Source organism: Typha latifolia, chromosome 1, assembly GCF_019914945.1.
Source record: "Typha latifolia isolate L0001 chromosome 1, TyphaL0001v2, whole genome shotgun sequence".
NCBI classification, from domain to species: domain Eukaryota; kingdom Viridiplantae; phylum Streptophyta; class Magnoliopsida; order Poales; family Typhaceae; genus Typha; species Typha latifolia.
Window position 1 is genome coordinate 16,523,310 of NC_133086.1, and position 14,402 is coordinate 16,537,711.

General features: G+C 37.2%; 2 protein-coding genes across 2 annotated transcripts; both read left to right on the forward strand.

Annotated features, from left to right (window-relative positions):
- Nucleotides 1-380: 380 nt before the first annotated feature.
- On the forward strand, nt 381-5,751 carry LOC140780359 (syntaxin-32-like). The gene is made up of 6 exons (XM_073125853.1): nt 381-533; nt 626-1,121; nt 2,239-2,489; nt 2,610-2,782; nt 3,715-3,915; nt 5,478-5,751. The coding sequence occupies exons 2-6, from the start codon at nt 884-886 to the stop codon at nt 5,635-5,637; spliced, it is 1,023 nt and encodes a 340-aa protein (XP_072981954.1). The 5' UTR covers nt 381-533; nt 626-883; the 3' UTR covers nt 5,638-5,751.
- A 1,664-nt stretch (nt 5,752-7,415) lies between these two features.
- Nucleotides 7,416-12,928, forward strand: LOC140791340 (uncharacterized). The gene is made up of 3 exons (XM_073141876.1): nt 7,416-8,054; nt 11,770-12,031; nt 12,233-12,928. The coding sequence occupies exons 1-3, from the start codon at nt 7,740-7,742 to the stop codon at nt 12,589-12,591; spliced, it is 936 nt and encodes a 311-aa protein (XP_072997977.1). The 5' UTR covers nt 7,416-7,739; the 3' UTR covers nt 12,592-12,928.
- The last annotated feature ends 1,474 nt before the right edge of the window (nt 12,929-14,402 follow it).

Sequence of the window (14,402 nt, forward strand, 5' to 3'; positions counted from 1 at the left end):
TTGCTCTAGGCTATTTCTCACTTCATGAAAGCATTTTACTGAATCTAATCAGACATACTAGTCCAGGGATCAACTTTTCTTTTTATCATTTAAAAGTACGAAGACTAGATATGGGTTTAAACAATGAATCAACGCTCCCTAGATATAAAGGCACTAAGGTCTTATCAATTTTTAGCCAATATATAAAACCGCTCAGTTTAAACTTTAAATAATATGCCACGTCGAACTATTACTTCGAACTAAAATTCCGTGTCAACACATAAAGTTCCAATATGAGGTGATTTCTATTGCCCGAAGATCGCCTGCAGCTCTTGACTGCATGAATTTGCTGCATTGTGACATTGGCTGACCTTTTATCTCTGTATCTTGGAAAGCCAATTACGACAGAAAAATACTAGGCGTAGTGAATTGCTGCACCGAGATTGCATACGATCTTCTCTCTTCTAGTTTCGTTATTGAGCACAAGTAATACGGCTACCCGAGCGATCGTCGCATCTCTCCTCTAAACTTGGGATTTATTCTTCGTCTCGAAGGTAAGCAAAATCTTCCTCGCAGATCGTTCGATTTTATCGATAATTATTACAAATTTTCGTAGATTAACTCTCGTTATTCTCGTTTGATGTAGCAAATTGCCCATTCGAATCCATTTCCTACCCTTTTGGATCCACGCACCGCCGGAATCGGAAACCCTCATCCTTTCTTCGCGTTGCTGCGCCAGATCTTGGGTCTGAATTGCTTCACCTTCGATTTGACCCGAGCGAGTTCGTCCGGTTTCAGATCTAGAATCTGCTAGGGAACCCTAGCTCGAGACGATCGGAGGTGTTGCCGGCTGGTTTCTCACCCTTTGGAGGTGGATCTGAGGGAGACCAGGGTTTCGTTGGAAATGCATTCGAGAGCAACGCAGTCGTCGTTTCGGGATCGGACGCAGGAGTTCCGATCCGTCGTCGAGAGCACGAGGAAGCGGGTCTCGTCCGCATCGGATGTGCCAAGCAGTAGCGCCGGATCGAAACTAGACGGCTCGAGATCTGCGGTTTCGATTCAGTCGGAGTTCAACAAGAGAGCTTCGAAAATTGGGCTTGGGATCCATCAAACTTCGCAGAAGCTTGCGAGACTAGCGAAATGTGAGTCTTAGCAATGGCATGGATTTCTTTGCTCGTGCTAGATTCTGTTATGTTTTGAATTAGACCCAAGTATGAGGATTTTGCCCAGTAATTGCACGGCAAATGGGAAATTGTAATTTGTAGCTTTCCGGTTTTTTCATTGATAGTTTGGTTGATACTCTCCTGAATTTGCAAGCTTTAGATGTTAATTATTTATTAAAGAATGGAAGTTAAAGTGTTCATTTAAGATAGTTCTGCATTAGCTAGGTGAACATGAAACAACATTTTCTGCCGAGCCGACTATTTCCTAATTGGTAGAGACGCTCCCTTTGTTTCCCTGCCCTGGTAGGGATGCAAATGAGACAGAAAAAACTATTAGTCCACAGGGGACATAGAATGTAGAAATAACATACACTTACATGGAAAATTCGGGAATAGAAGTAATAAAGTTTAATGTTATCTTGATGTATAATTGCTATCATAGAGTTCACTGCCAAAATACTCAGTGCCCAAGCAACCTAAGCAGGTATTTGGAGATTCTATATTCTGTATTAGGGTTTAGTTGTCTACGGTATCTTAATTTGTGGATGACCTTTACTATGGTTGACTTAGAGAGCATTCCCATGCTTTCATTATCAAAGGGGTAGTATAACATGATTACAGTAGAAATAGACAATTTATTGAGCAGCTTATGCATATGTTCTTTTGGTTCAAACTATCAAATATGGTGTTATGTTTTTTGTCTCTTTGCTTGGATCTGTCTCAAATATGAAGTTCCTATATCATATTGTCCTTGAAATATGGAGTCACAAAATTATTATCTGGTTCTTCATATAGAGTTAGACTCTTTCCTTTACCTAAAGGAAACTTTTGATGGTTGCTTCTAAGTTGGATGAGCCTAACGCATGACAAATAAGGAATATATGTGTATGTTTCCAATACAATGGAAGGTTCGGGTGTGAATTTTTACTTGCTAGAATGCCTATATTATCACGCTTCAATGTTATGCTGCATCGCTAGCTTTGATTCTTTTCTTGTCAGAAGATAGTATTGGCCAAGTAGTTTAGATATATGGTCAGCGGGCATTCTTTTTTTGATAGGGAGGTTAGGTGCTATTAAGTTTTACTTGTGTTTGCAGTGGCGAAGAGGACATCAGTTTTTGATGATCCAACTGTAGAGATACAAGAGTTGACAGCAGTTATCAAGAAGGATATTACTGCTTTGAATTCTGCTGTTGTAGACCTTCAACTGCTATGCAATTCGCAAAATGAGAGTGGCAGTATTTCCAAAGATACTACTAATCATTCAACCACAGTGGTTGATAATTTGAAGAACCGTCTCATGAGCGCAACAAAGGAGTTCAAAGAAGTTTTAACCATGAGGACAGAGGTAAACCTACTTTCTCGTCTTAAATTGGCTCACTTTATGTTTCCCACTTCTTTTTGGTAGTTACGGTATCCCATTTTTGTATTGGGAATTAATTTCGTTTTTGTACATTTGAATATGTAGAATTTGAAGGTTCATGAGAATAGAAGGCAGTTGTTCTCTTCATCAGCTACAAAGGAGGCCACTAACCCTTTCATTCGACAGCGCCCTCTGGTTTCCAGGGGAACTGCAGACTCCTCTGCACCCCCTGCACCATGGGCAAATGACTCAACATCTTCATCTCCATTGTTCCCTAGGTGTGTAATCTAATCAAATGGGCAAATTTTATTATGGTGATACACAACCTGTTGAGAGATTTAACATTTCTGTTTATTGTAAGTGGTTTATTTATTCTTAAACAAAAAAAAAGCAAAGAGGGTGTTTAGTAGATTTCTCTTGCTGAAGCCTAAATGACTCCATAACTTGTCTTATTGATGGCCAATGTTAGAGAAAGCGCTCACTTGGCACATGGACTACTAAGCTTCTGACACTTAGTAGATGGCGAGTGTCATCTCTGGCTGCCTTGAGCCTAAGACAATTTACTTCGGTAAATTTAAGTACCACTTTAGCGCAAACCATATTTTGTGGAGGTTGAATATCTAAATATGCGTTATGCACATGATATATTCAAGCATATGATGACTAGACATTTTAACATGAAGCAACCAGTTTATCGGAGAGAAAATTGACATAACGGAGAGTTGTTAATGCTTAATAATTTGATAAAGAGTATCATGCATAGAAGCACCATCATCGAGAAAATTAAGGGAAAGGAATTACATATTAAATAAGGTCCACAAATCTACTAGCTGCTTAGTCTAGTGGTGGCACCAATCCGTCATAGTCTAAAATGGTAGAAATTACTTGATATGAGCTCGGGAATTATTTGATGTGGCTGAATCACATAGCATGGTGTAGAGGATCTAAGACTAATTTCTGTCATCGCAGTTGCCATCACTTTTTCTTCAGAACAATGTTGATGATTTATCATTAATCTTTTGTAGAATCTTATTAATTCTTGGTTCCCTGACGACCTGCCATTTCAGAAGTTTATTGTTTGTGCTATAATTCATATAGACTGTGGCCAATTTTTCTATGCTGATAGCAAATGTTACTAGTTGCACCCTAACATTTAAAATATTGTTTGTATTATCAGTGTTTAAGGAATTTTTAGTTCTGCTATTATCAGGAAAAAGATGAATGGGGACCCATCCTCATCAACTCAGCCATTGATTCCACAGCAGCAACAGCAACAATTAGCAGTACAGGACAGCTACATGCAGAGCAGGGCAGAGGCTCTTCAAAATGTTGAATCAACTATTCATGAGCTGAGCAACATCTTTACGCAACTGGCTACCATGGTTTCTCAGCAGGGGGAGCTTGCCATCAGGTTTGGCTTTCTTTCTTATCTGGGCTACTTTATTTAGTTCAGAACTTTTATCTTATTCTCAGAATTGTAATCTTCATCTCATCTATGGCTTTCGAAGTTACAGTTATAAGCTTCTTGACCTCAGATCCTGTCAAGAATGTCCTGTTTGCTTATATGTTACATAATTCGTAACATGCACTCAGCCACGCACAATGATTGAATGTAGAAAACTGATGAACATCATATATCTTTATGTATACTGTTAGTTTTGTGAACCTACCAGATTGTGTGGACTCAGACCAGTCATTTATTTGCTCATGTAACTTAGTTGAGTATAATAAAAGGAACACTGTTAGAATTGGTTGACCAAAGATTTAGATGTATATCATTAGTAAATTTTACTCTTCGCGGATTTTGGAACAATTATGTGTCTACAGTACACACTTGTTAGATTCCTTAGGCAACAATCTTTTTCGGTGCTAAACTGCTATGTTGATCTTTAGTTCTTCGCCATGCTATAAGAAGTCCTAGCGCTTAGATTGATAATCTATTCCAATGTTTGAAAAGCGGTATAGCGGATGCCTTACCGGGCGAAGCACCGGCTGCCTCACAAAAGGTATAGGCGGCCGAGATTTGGCAGTAGGTCCACCTTGCAGGGCGCTTGGCGGGCTGGGTGGCCCTATTTAGTGCGATGGCAGGTCGGCCCACCTTAGAGTTGGAGCGCGTCGGATAAGTTAAATGGGTTTTAGAACTGACCTTTTTAAAAGAGCCAAATCATTTTGTCTCCTCTCTCCTCCCAATCATCCTCCCCGATCTTCCACACTCTTGGATGATGCATGGCCAGTAGCGAGCGGCGCAAGGCGGGTATTGGTGTGCTCATCTTTCTCTTCAACTCAATTCGTCTCTCTTCCTCCTGAGCAACACGACCAACAACCCAATGACAGGGTTGTCAGGCGATAAGGATGACGGCACCGATGTTTCTCTCTGAGAGCTCTCATAATGCCCTTGGTTGCTTCATTTACCTACAAATATGGAGATGGATTGGATGGCAATATGGAGCCGCAAGTGTTTATGGCGATCTTGAGGTTACTTTCGGAATTTTAGGGACAGTGGTAATGGAGCCCCAAGTATATATTGTTTATGCCCTTAGGTACTTTTCTCTCTGTCTCTTTCTCTCTCCATCTCACTCTAACATAGTATTAATTTCCACTAGAAGTTATCTGAAATAACTATATATTATAACTAGAATTAAGAAATAATATGTTAATGCACTAACCATCTTAGTGTCTGCATATAGCCTAGGTGCTCTGCAGTGGGGTAACTGCCCTTGAACAGTGTCCACCTGTCAAAATATTGATCTTTCCTCTTTATTTGTTTTTCTTGCTGTTGAGTAATTTGGTTCCTATTACGAGATAGAAAATAGAATGCTGAACTACTATGTTTAGGTTGCTTTTAGATTCCATTGTAAAAGATGACCAAGGATGGGCATAGTTGAGCATTATATATGAAGCTTTAAGCTTACTATTAATTGCTTACTTTCTAGTGTTATTCATTTGAATTAATTAGGATAATTATCATTACAGGATTGATGAGAACATGGAGGACACATTGGCTAATGTTGAGGGAGCACAGGGCCAACTGCTAAAGTATCTAAATAGCATATCCTCCAACAGATGGCTGATGATCAAGATATTCTTCGTCTTGATGGTCTTCCTCTTGATTTTCCTATTTTTTGTTGCATAATTTCATGGTAATATTGACTTCAGTACTGCACAATCTTTTTGCCTATGTATAATGTCTTCTATTTTTTTTTCATATATGTGTACCAATTTCATCTAATGAAGCTGCTTTGCCATATATAATGACCTTATCTGTCTATACTCTATATTGGAGAGGGTTATTGATGTTAGACTTGTTATTACACAGGTTTACTTTATGGTTTTGTTTGATCTCATGTTTTGAATCATTAGAACAAGCTGGATACCTGTTTGCAGTTTCACGAAGTTTTGCGAAATTTTAATGCTACAAAGTCATTGTCGACTTGTGGCTAGGTTGCATATTTGTCCTTTGTATGATACATCTGTGAATGTATTTCAAATAAACCTGCATCAAGGATGAAAAGGGAGAGTAACCTGAGATGGTAATATACCCTCATCCAAGAATGTGAGTGTATAATTAGTTGTATATTTCTCTAATGAATCTAATTTCATGGCTCATGGATCACAATTTCTAGGTAAAATTTTCAAGTTTCTATTTTCCTTCAGAAATCATACTGTTCCCTACCTAAGTAGGCCCATGAGAATGGTATCTGGTGCTCTCCATATTCTAATCAATCGAACGGTACAATGTCTGTGAGTTACTAAACAGTCCATCAGGAATCATTTTTTATAGTATTTGGGCAATTCTTTTTTTTTTAATTTTGTTTTGTTGTTCTGAGAAAAATGGGCAAAGCGCAGCTATATTTATTCAGGGAGAGAAGAATTGGGTTTTGCTTAGTTATGCAAAAATGAAACGAAATGACAATTAGATTCAAAAGGAAACGAAAAGTAGATGATTTTTTCTAATATATTTCACAGGAATGACACCCAAATTACTAAGTTATCAAGTTTTATTTATTTATTCATTTTGCTGAAAGCGATAATTCTATTAATTTTAATCATCTTGCAAGTTTGATACATAAAAATTAGAAAGATATATATATATATATATATATATATATATATTGAAGTAAAATAATAAGCATCAAGCGGTGAAGCCCATATGGGTGTACGAAATCTAAGCGGAACAACACCCAAATTACTTAACAACAATATTTTCAGCTAACTGAAGCTTCATCATGACTGTTATGAATCTTGAAGTAGTATAACTACAAGTGTACCACATGTAAAAAACGAAACTAGAAAAACAGTCAACATGGTGGATAGCTAGAGGATTGAGACATATAAAGAGGAGAGAGGGATATGAGATCTGGAGAAACAATGAGTAGTAGATTTGGAAAATAGGGGGAGAGAGAATTACACCTCTTCTTAAGACCTTAAATCCTCGGAGAAAAATGCTTAGATTTTTTGTAATACCCTTGTAAAACTTATCAAATAAGGCGATGAATGTAACGTCTTTCGTGACAAATTTATAATTGACTAATTAGCTTGAATAATAATTGTTATTGTTTCGAGTAATATATTTTTATCTATATTAATATTCATCATTCTTTTATATATCACATCCCACTCAGGACAGGTTAATCAAAGACACAACAATAAAGGACCTATTGTACTACTCTTGGTAGAAATATAATCCTATAAGAATATCACCAATTTTATTTAGGAAGTAACATTTTACAATTATATTTGGGTAAATAACTTTGAGACTCAATTTGGTCAAAAATTTGAAATTTTCTACTAAATAGTACCTTTATTATGTAGAATATCATTTATACCCAATGGGGCCCCGTCTATGTATGTATCTTATGACCATTCCGCAGTATCGGTGATATATCTACCCTCCGATGTGCATCCAACGGTGGAAACGTATGGGATCTCTCCCATCCCCTTGCTCTTTCGTTACATCTAATCGTCTCTCTCGCTCGTTGCTTCGTATAATAAACAAATCGCCTCTCTCGCGGCTCGTCACTGACGTTATCTATCGCCCTAATCTCTCTTCTTTCCTTCTGCTCTCGAAACCCTAATCCATCTCCTTCGATTCCTCAAATTCCAATCCTATTTCCCCCAAAAGCCGAACTTTTTCTACGATTTGTCTGATCTCGAATCACGAATTCGTACGTTTATCGGGGTATTTGCTCTTGCTTTGGATTCGATTGCGGTGGCTTCTTTTGAATCTAGATAGAAATGGCCGGAGGTGGAAGCAGGAGGGACGAGGGGTCCCTCAAGATTGGTACCACGAACGTCTTCGCGGCGCTCGAAACTCTCAAGAAGAAGAAGAAGTCGGATAAGGAGTCCAGCAAGAGCAAGGGGTCGTCGAGGAGCCAAGCTAAGGAGCCGGAGCCGCAGGTTTTCTGGGCCCCGACGCCGATTACCGCGAAATCTTGGGCGGATGTTGATGATGACGACGACGACGACTACTACGCCACAACGGCTCCGCCGCAGCCTGTTTGGGGCTCGTCGGATCCCCAGGAGACCGAGCATATCTCTTCTGTTGTGGAGGTGTGTGCCCTTACTTCGTCTGGTTCATTGTTCTTCAATTCATGCAACTTTTTCATTTGAAATTACTATCGATAAAGAGAATGTTTGTATATATATTAGTGTAGCATATAGAGACAAATTTTTTTTTTAAGAAAATATAATAGATTGGTATTGTTTGGTCATGTACAAAGGGAAGGGGCAGCAAATAATGCACCATGCAAAATGGATGCTTTGATTAAGGTGCCTGGAGAGAGAGAAGGAAAATTGATGTCGGAGAAACTAATGAGAGAAGATATGGTTACACTACTTTAGCAAGCAATCTTATATTAAATATAAACAGTTGGGATTAGTATCTTGTTGCTGTATTCACTGTATTCCAGTCTCTTATATCATACTATTTTTGCCATGTATTTGTTTTGTTTTTCTATTATTGGTAGTGATGTAGTGAACAAGTTATTTTGTTGTATGCCCATTCTGAGTCTTGTTGCTCCATTTATCATTAGCTTAGGCATTTTGGCATATAAATTTATATGACATCTGAGAACTAAGTTAATTTGTGCCTTTTGATAACTTTAATCAACATTATGATGTGATAATTCTATAATTATGGTACTTTATATAATGTTAAAATTAATGGAGATTTATTAAAACTCAATTTTTATCTTTTATTATTATTTACACCCTACCTTATGTATATTTATCGTTCAACTCCTGCCTGTTGTTTTTAATGACTTAAAAGCACATTAAGTTAATTTTACATTAAAATAGATAACGGAATAGAGAATATTCTTTACTTTTGAAAATAAAAAATTTAAATACCCAAAATATCCCTTGTTTGACAATAAAATCTAGTCTCCATTTCTTTTTACCTTAGGGTATTAAGGACATTTGGCATCTATAATTACTATTCAACCCATGTATTTTGCTTAAAGAACCTTCTCATTATTTTTTTAATAGTCACTTACCATATAGATGATAGGGTGTGAATTATAATAAGCACAAAGATAGGGTGTTTTTTGATAAATTTCCCTAAAATAGTGTTATTTTATTTTTACCGATGTCTTGGTATGTGAGGCTATGGTTTGTAGTTTCATCTGAAATGGATTGGCTTTGACGGAGCAAATATGAAATTAACCACTATAGCAGAAAACCCATTGGAATTGGGTTGCAACAGTGGGTTTCAGTCGAGATGGGATCGTTTCGGCATTGTTTTGGTTGGTTTTGTCTGAAGCTGACTAAAACAACTATGTGATGGACGAGAGGTTCGACAACATGAAAAATGCGAAGAATAGAAATTGATAATGGTTACCAGGACAACGTCATTGAAGAGCTTCTCCGGCTGAGGAACTACAATGTCAAAGGTAAATATTTGCAGCACCGATGGAGAAGAGTAGCAATGGAGATAAGCAGTTGCAACTGAGATATTGACATCAGGATTTGCAACATTAGAAGATCAGTTAATTCAGAATGAATTTTAACTGCTTGATCAAAATCAGTTGGATCTTATAGAACTTAGGAGATAGACATCTTTTGGTGAGGCTAAACTCGCCCAATTCTGGTTTCTAATAAAGAAAACTACTTCAGATATCCCAAAATGTACTCCAAAATGCACTGTTAGGATGTAGTAATATGTAAAACAGCATTTAATTGTACAGATTACTGCTAGCAATGCAGTAATCAGATGCATTTAAGTTATCCGATAGTATGCCCATTCAAATTCCATATAAACAATTAATGGCAGCAGACTTTAAATCATATTTGCTAAACAACCACAGAAAATTACTTCTTATTAATGTCAATAAATTTGGTAACATCAACATTAATTTCTTCTCCTTCGTGGTTAATGGCAGCAAACTTATTTAGAACATATTTGTTACCATTACTCAGTTTATTTGGAATTATGGTAACAACAATATTAATTCCTCCTAATTATTGGAAGTACATTTTGTGACAATAACATTAGATTCTCCTCATTATTGGTCAATGGCAGCAAACTTATGTAAATCTGGTATTTTCCTGATTTTTCCTGTTTTATTTTAGAATTTTTATGCTATGTTTAAGGATTGAATAATAGTATGCCCACGAACACTTCAAACACTTTACAAACAAATGTGACATGACATCATCTTGTCCACTGGTAGTGAATCTCGTGATTGCTATGAGATAAAGAGAAAATCTATTAATAGACAAGATGATGCCACATCATCTTTGTCTGTAGAGTGTTTGTATGCATAGCATTACTCTTTAGGATTTTTTAGACATTTCTTTAATCTTTGTATTTTCTAAAAATGACCAAAACTAAAAGAACTGAAACTCCCATGTAACGCTGAAACAGATCAAAACTCCCACGAAATGCGGAAACAGATCAAAACACCAAAAATGTTTCCTTCTTTCTAGGTCCAAAACTGAAACTTCGAACCTTGGTTAAGGGCACTGCTTGTGGTTTTCAAATCCCTCAAGTAAATGAACATGTTTTCCTTGAACAGGCTTTGTTATACATTAAAAGCATATGCCCCCGAGTCATGTCTAAGATTATGGTTTGTCCTAGCAAAGATCTTAACATTTATTGGAGCAGATCATAACCACTAATGTGTATACAAGCGAGTCTCATATGTATGTTTAGTGTCTCAATGAACAAGCCCTTATGTCATGCCTACTGCCCTGCAATGACTTTCTTAGCAGATGTTAGACGACCACTTTCCTTTTGCATCCTTGTGTCTTTCTGCTATTACTACTTATGCTCCAATGTACCATAACATTAATTGAGTGCTCTCTCTCTCTCTCTCTCTCTCTCTCTCTCTCTCTCTCATATAGTTTATCATATGCTGAGCATGACATGGTGAGGAGACAAAATAATGTGCATTTAGATGTATCCTATTATTGTTATAGATAAGAGCTTCATTCGTTCTTATTTTCCAATATGTTAGGTCGATAGTTGGACAAATAAGCATGGGGAACTGGAATGACATTTTGAGCATATTAATGATTATGCATTAACAGTGATAACAGGTCTATTTGGATGACAAATCTGGATCATATATCAATCTTCTGATAACATTGTATCCTCCCTATCTCTCTCTCCTCTCTCTATCTCATGTTCAAAGTTTTGCATTTAGCTTAATGATTCTATTGGTTGTCATTTGTACAAATATGTGAATAACTTTGGATATCTTTAGCAATACAAGTGAACCACTACATCTTTTTGGTTAAAGGTGTCACTTACAGTCAAGGAAGTGGCATCTCCAGTATTAGGTTTTGGCTGCATATATCTTTCCTCTATACAATTGCATTGGCAGGAGACTTGTGTTATAACTCCTGAAGTAAGATTTTTTTTTTATCTGGTAGGAAGTTTCTATTATCTTATCATACTATGGAAGTTTTCTTGTGTAAAGATTTTTTCTAAGGTTACATTTCTTCTGCTCTGAAATATTATTTTGGTGCTCATTCTATATTCTGATGTTACTGGCTGGTACAACCAAGTATCCTTCATTTTCCTCATTATGTATGAAATTGAGCTGCTCATGGAAATGATATTTTTTATGTTGTCAATGAGAAAGCCCTTCCTGCCTTCTAGAAATGCCTAAATGTAAATGTAACCTACATGGAACAACACTAGAAACAAGAGGTAAGGAAGAGGTAATAAGAGCAGAGTGAGAGATTGTGCTAAGGTACAAATAAATGGTATTGTATCTTTGTTGATTTTGCTCTTTCAGCGTTGCATTGGATACTACTGCAGGAAAGTGAAAGCGAAGATGATATTCTTGGTATCGACGAGGGTGATGAGGAAGTGGAGGAACCTGAGAATGAACCTGAAGTTGCTATCCCAGTGGAACCTGTTGCAAAGAAGCCTCTCCCTTCTCCTGGACCAGCCAAAGATACAGAAAGACAGCTCTCTAAGAAGGAGCTTAAGAAAAAGGAGCTTGCAGAACTGGAAGCTGTTCTGGCTGAATTGGGTATTTCTGGCAAGGATAGTAATGCTACCCAAGATGATTCAAATGGTAATAGTACATCGGTTTGTGTAATTCTTTCTTTTTTTCTTTTGTGAGAAAGTTTTTTCACATAATTCTACTAGCAGCCACATAATGAACCAAACTATTAAGACTCATTCTTCCTGGCAAGTACCATAATGTTTATTGTTGATATGATGTATACCATTTGCCCGCCAAAAGCTTAGCATTTTTTGCCATTCTCTTTTGCAGTTGAGAGGAAAGCTGAGGAGCAAAATGGGGATGGAGAGAAAAAGGAGAATGCATCCGGAGCTTCAGAGAGCAAGAGTTCAAAGAAGAAGAAGGCAAAGAAGGAGAAATCTTCTAATGAGGGTAAAGAAGCCCAGGAGCAGCCTGATGTTATAGAAACCAATGGTGAACTGGAGGACACATCTGCAGTGGATGTAAAGGAGCGGATAAAGAAGATGGCCTCGTTGAAGAAGAAGAAATCAACAAAAGAGATGGATTCCGCTGCAAGAGTTGCTGCAAATGAGGCTGCCGCTAGGAGCGCGAGGCTTGCAGCTGCGAAGAAGAAAGAGAAGAACCATTACAACCAACAGCCGTTGCGGTAATCAGTTTGGACTTTTATCCAGATTGAGCTCCGCATCTTTTGTTCGTTTTGAAAAATCTGACAATAAACATTCAAGTTTCCTCTGCCCTTAGGGGTACCAGGCTTGGTTCACCTTAAAATTGATCGAGGCTTTTGCAAATCTTTGTCGGTGCTCGTAATGTCATGTGATGATGTGTTGTTGTACTAGGTATACGGAGAGAGACGTTTGCAACATCACTCAGTTAATGCGAACTATTAGCTTAGATTTATATTCACATTTTCTTTTATGTGCTTGCTGTTTTTGCGCCATGGTCTTGTTAATCTTCTGTTACTAAAGTGAGTGGCAAATGTTCTCGGTACCTGGGAATGCATTAGCTAATGCTGTTGACATGTAGCTACTAATTTTCCATGAATAAAAGCCTTGAAAAACTACTTTACAAGGATTAGACGATTGCTGTAGATGATTGTCTGGTGGAGAAAAACTATCAAGAATTAGATTTTTTTTTCTCTTTCTTTTTTTTGTTGAGAAAAGAGGTTATACCCAATTATATATGATGAAATAATGTTCAAAGGAAGGAAATTAGAGAAGAGTGGGGAATAGAAGAAGGATTCTGGTTGGCAAATAGAAGAAAAGACTTCGAAGAAGGGGCTCTTACTTGGGAAGTAAGATTCCCACTTTCTCCAAAGGTGAGATAGCTAGAGGAAGAAATCTGAGAATTTGAAGATTTGATTGTTTCTTTTCCTCCATGCCACCAGATCATCGCTAATATGCTCAGGCCTTCCCAGATATTGGAGTAAGCAAAGGTCCTTTGTACTGCCAAAAGCGTCTATGACAAAGCCCACCCGGAATGCTATGTGGGAATCATATCCCAGTGAGTCGGTTATGCTGTCGGAACTGTGAGCAATCTGGATGGGGCTCCGGTTAGTGAATAGGAGGGAGTCCAATCTAATCCTTGAGATGGACTCCTTTGAAGCGGTGGCATCATCAAAGGAGAGAGATCTTGCTCATGGAGAGAGAGAAATATCGTTACAAAGTGCATGGAATTGATTAAGGGTATTAGTAGGTTTCACGTGAAGCATGTGGCAAGAGGGGGCAACTAGGTAGCTGATTGGGTAGCTCACTGGGGTAAGAGGGGATCCGAACAATGTGTAATAGGGTCAGAAGGCCCAGTCCCTCCTGAGTTATGTACTCTGTTGTCTGTTGACTTCGACCATTGTTTATCAGGGACGGATGCAATTACCATAAGTGAATACAAGCTCTCCTTTATTAAAAAAAAAAAAAAACATAGGGCCTTTGTTTCATAGGGGTTCGCTTATGAAATAAGAATAATATTATTCTCGTATAGTAACTAAATAATATCTTAGCTTATTCTGGTATAGTAATTAAACAACATCTTAACTTATTTTGGTATAGTAATTTATCATTCTATTTCATCTTATTCTATACAACTTTTAAAAAATAATTTAACAATAACTCATAATTACTATATTGCCCACAGATTAGACATTACTTAATTATACATCACCTCATTTACAGTTGAGATTCTTTCTTTCTCTTCTCTCTCTTAAAGTCACATATGTACTCCAACGCATTATCACGCACTATCGCTACATAACCATTACATAATTATTGTTTGAGATTTTTACAAATCACACCTAAATTTTGCCTATTTTGTGATTTACAGTCTTTGGAAATTTTATAACGCAACTCCTCATTTTTTTTATAATGTTCATTTAACACTCCAATATTACTTTAACTAACTGGCATTAACCATGTTATATAGTTTATGTGACTTTAGTTCAAAGATTACTAAAATACCCTTAAAAAGTTCT

Excerpts from the sequence above, each read along its gene's own strand:
- LOC140780359 (XM_073125853.1), top strand. The coding sequence starts at position 884 with ATGCATTCGAGAGCAACGCAGTCGTCGTTTCGGGATCGGACGCAGGAG. Across the intron at positions 1,122-2,238 it reads GCTTGCGAGACTAGCGAAAT|TGGCGAAGAGGACATCAGTT; the intron begins GTGAGTCTTAGC and ends TTGTGTTTGCAG. Across the intron at positions 3,916-5,477 it reads CAGGGGGAGCTTGCCATCAG|GATTGATGAGAACATGGAGG; the intron begins GTTTGGCTTTCT and ends TTATCATTACAG.
- LOC140791340 (XM_073141876.1), top strand. The coding sequence starts at position 7,740 with ATGGCCGGAGGTGGAAGCAGGAGGGACGAGGGGTCCCTCAAGATTGGT. Across the intron at positions 8,055-11,769 it reads ATATCTCTTCTGTTGTGGAG|GAAAGTGAAAGCGAAGATGA; the intron begins GTGTGTGCCCTT and ends ATACTACTGCAG. Across the intron at positions 12,032-12,232 it reads TACCCAAGATGATTCAAATG|TTGAGAGGAAAGCTGAGGAG; the intron begins GTAATAGTACAT and ends TCTCTTTTGCAG.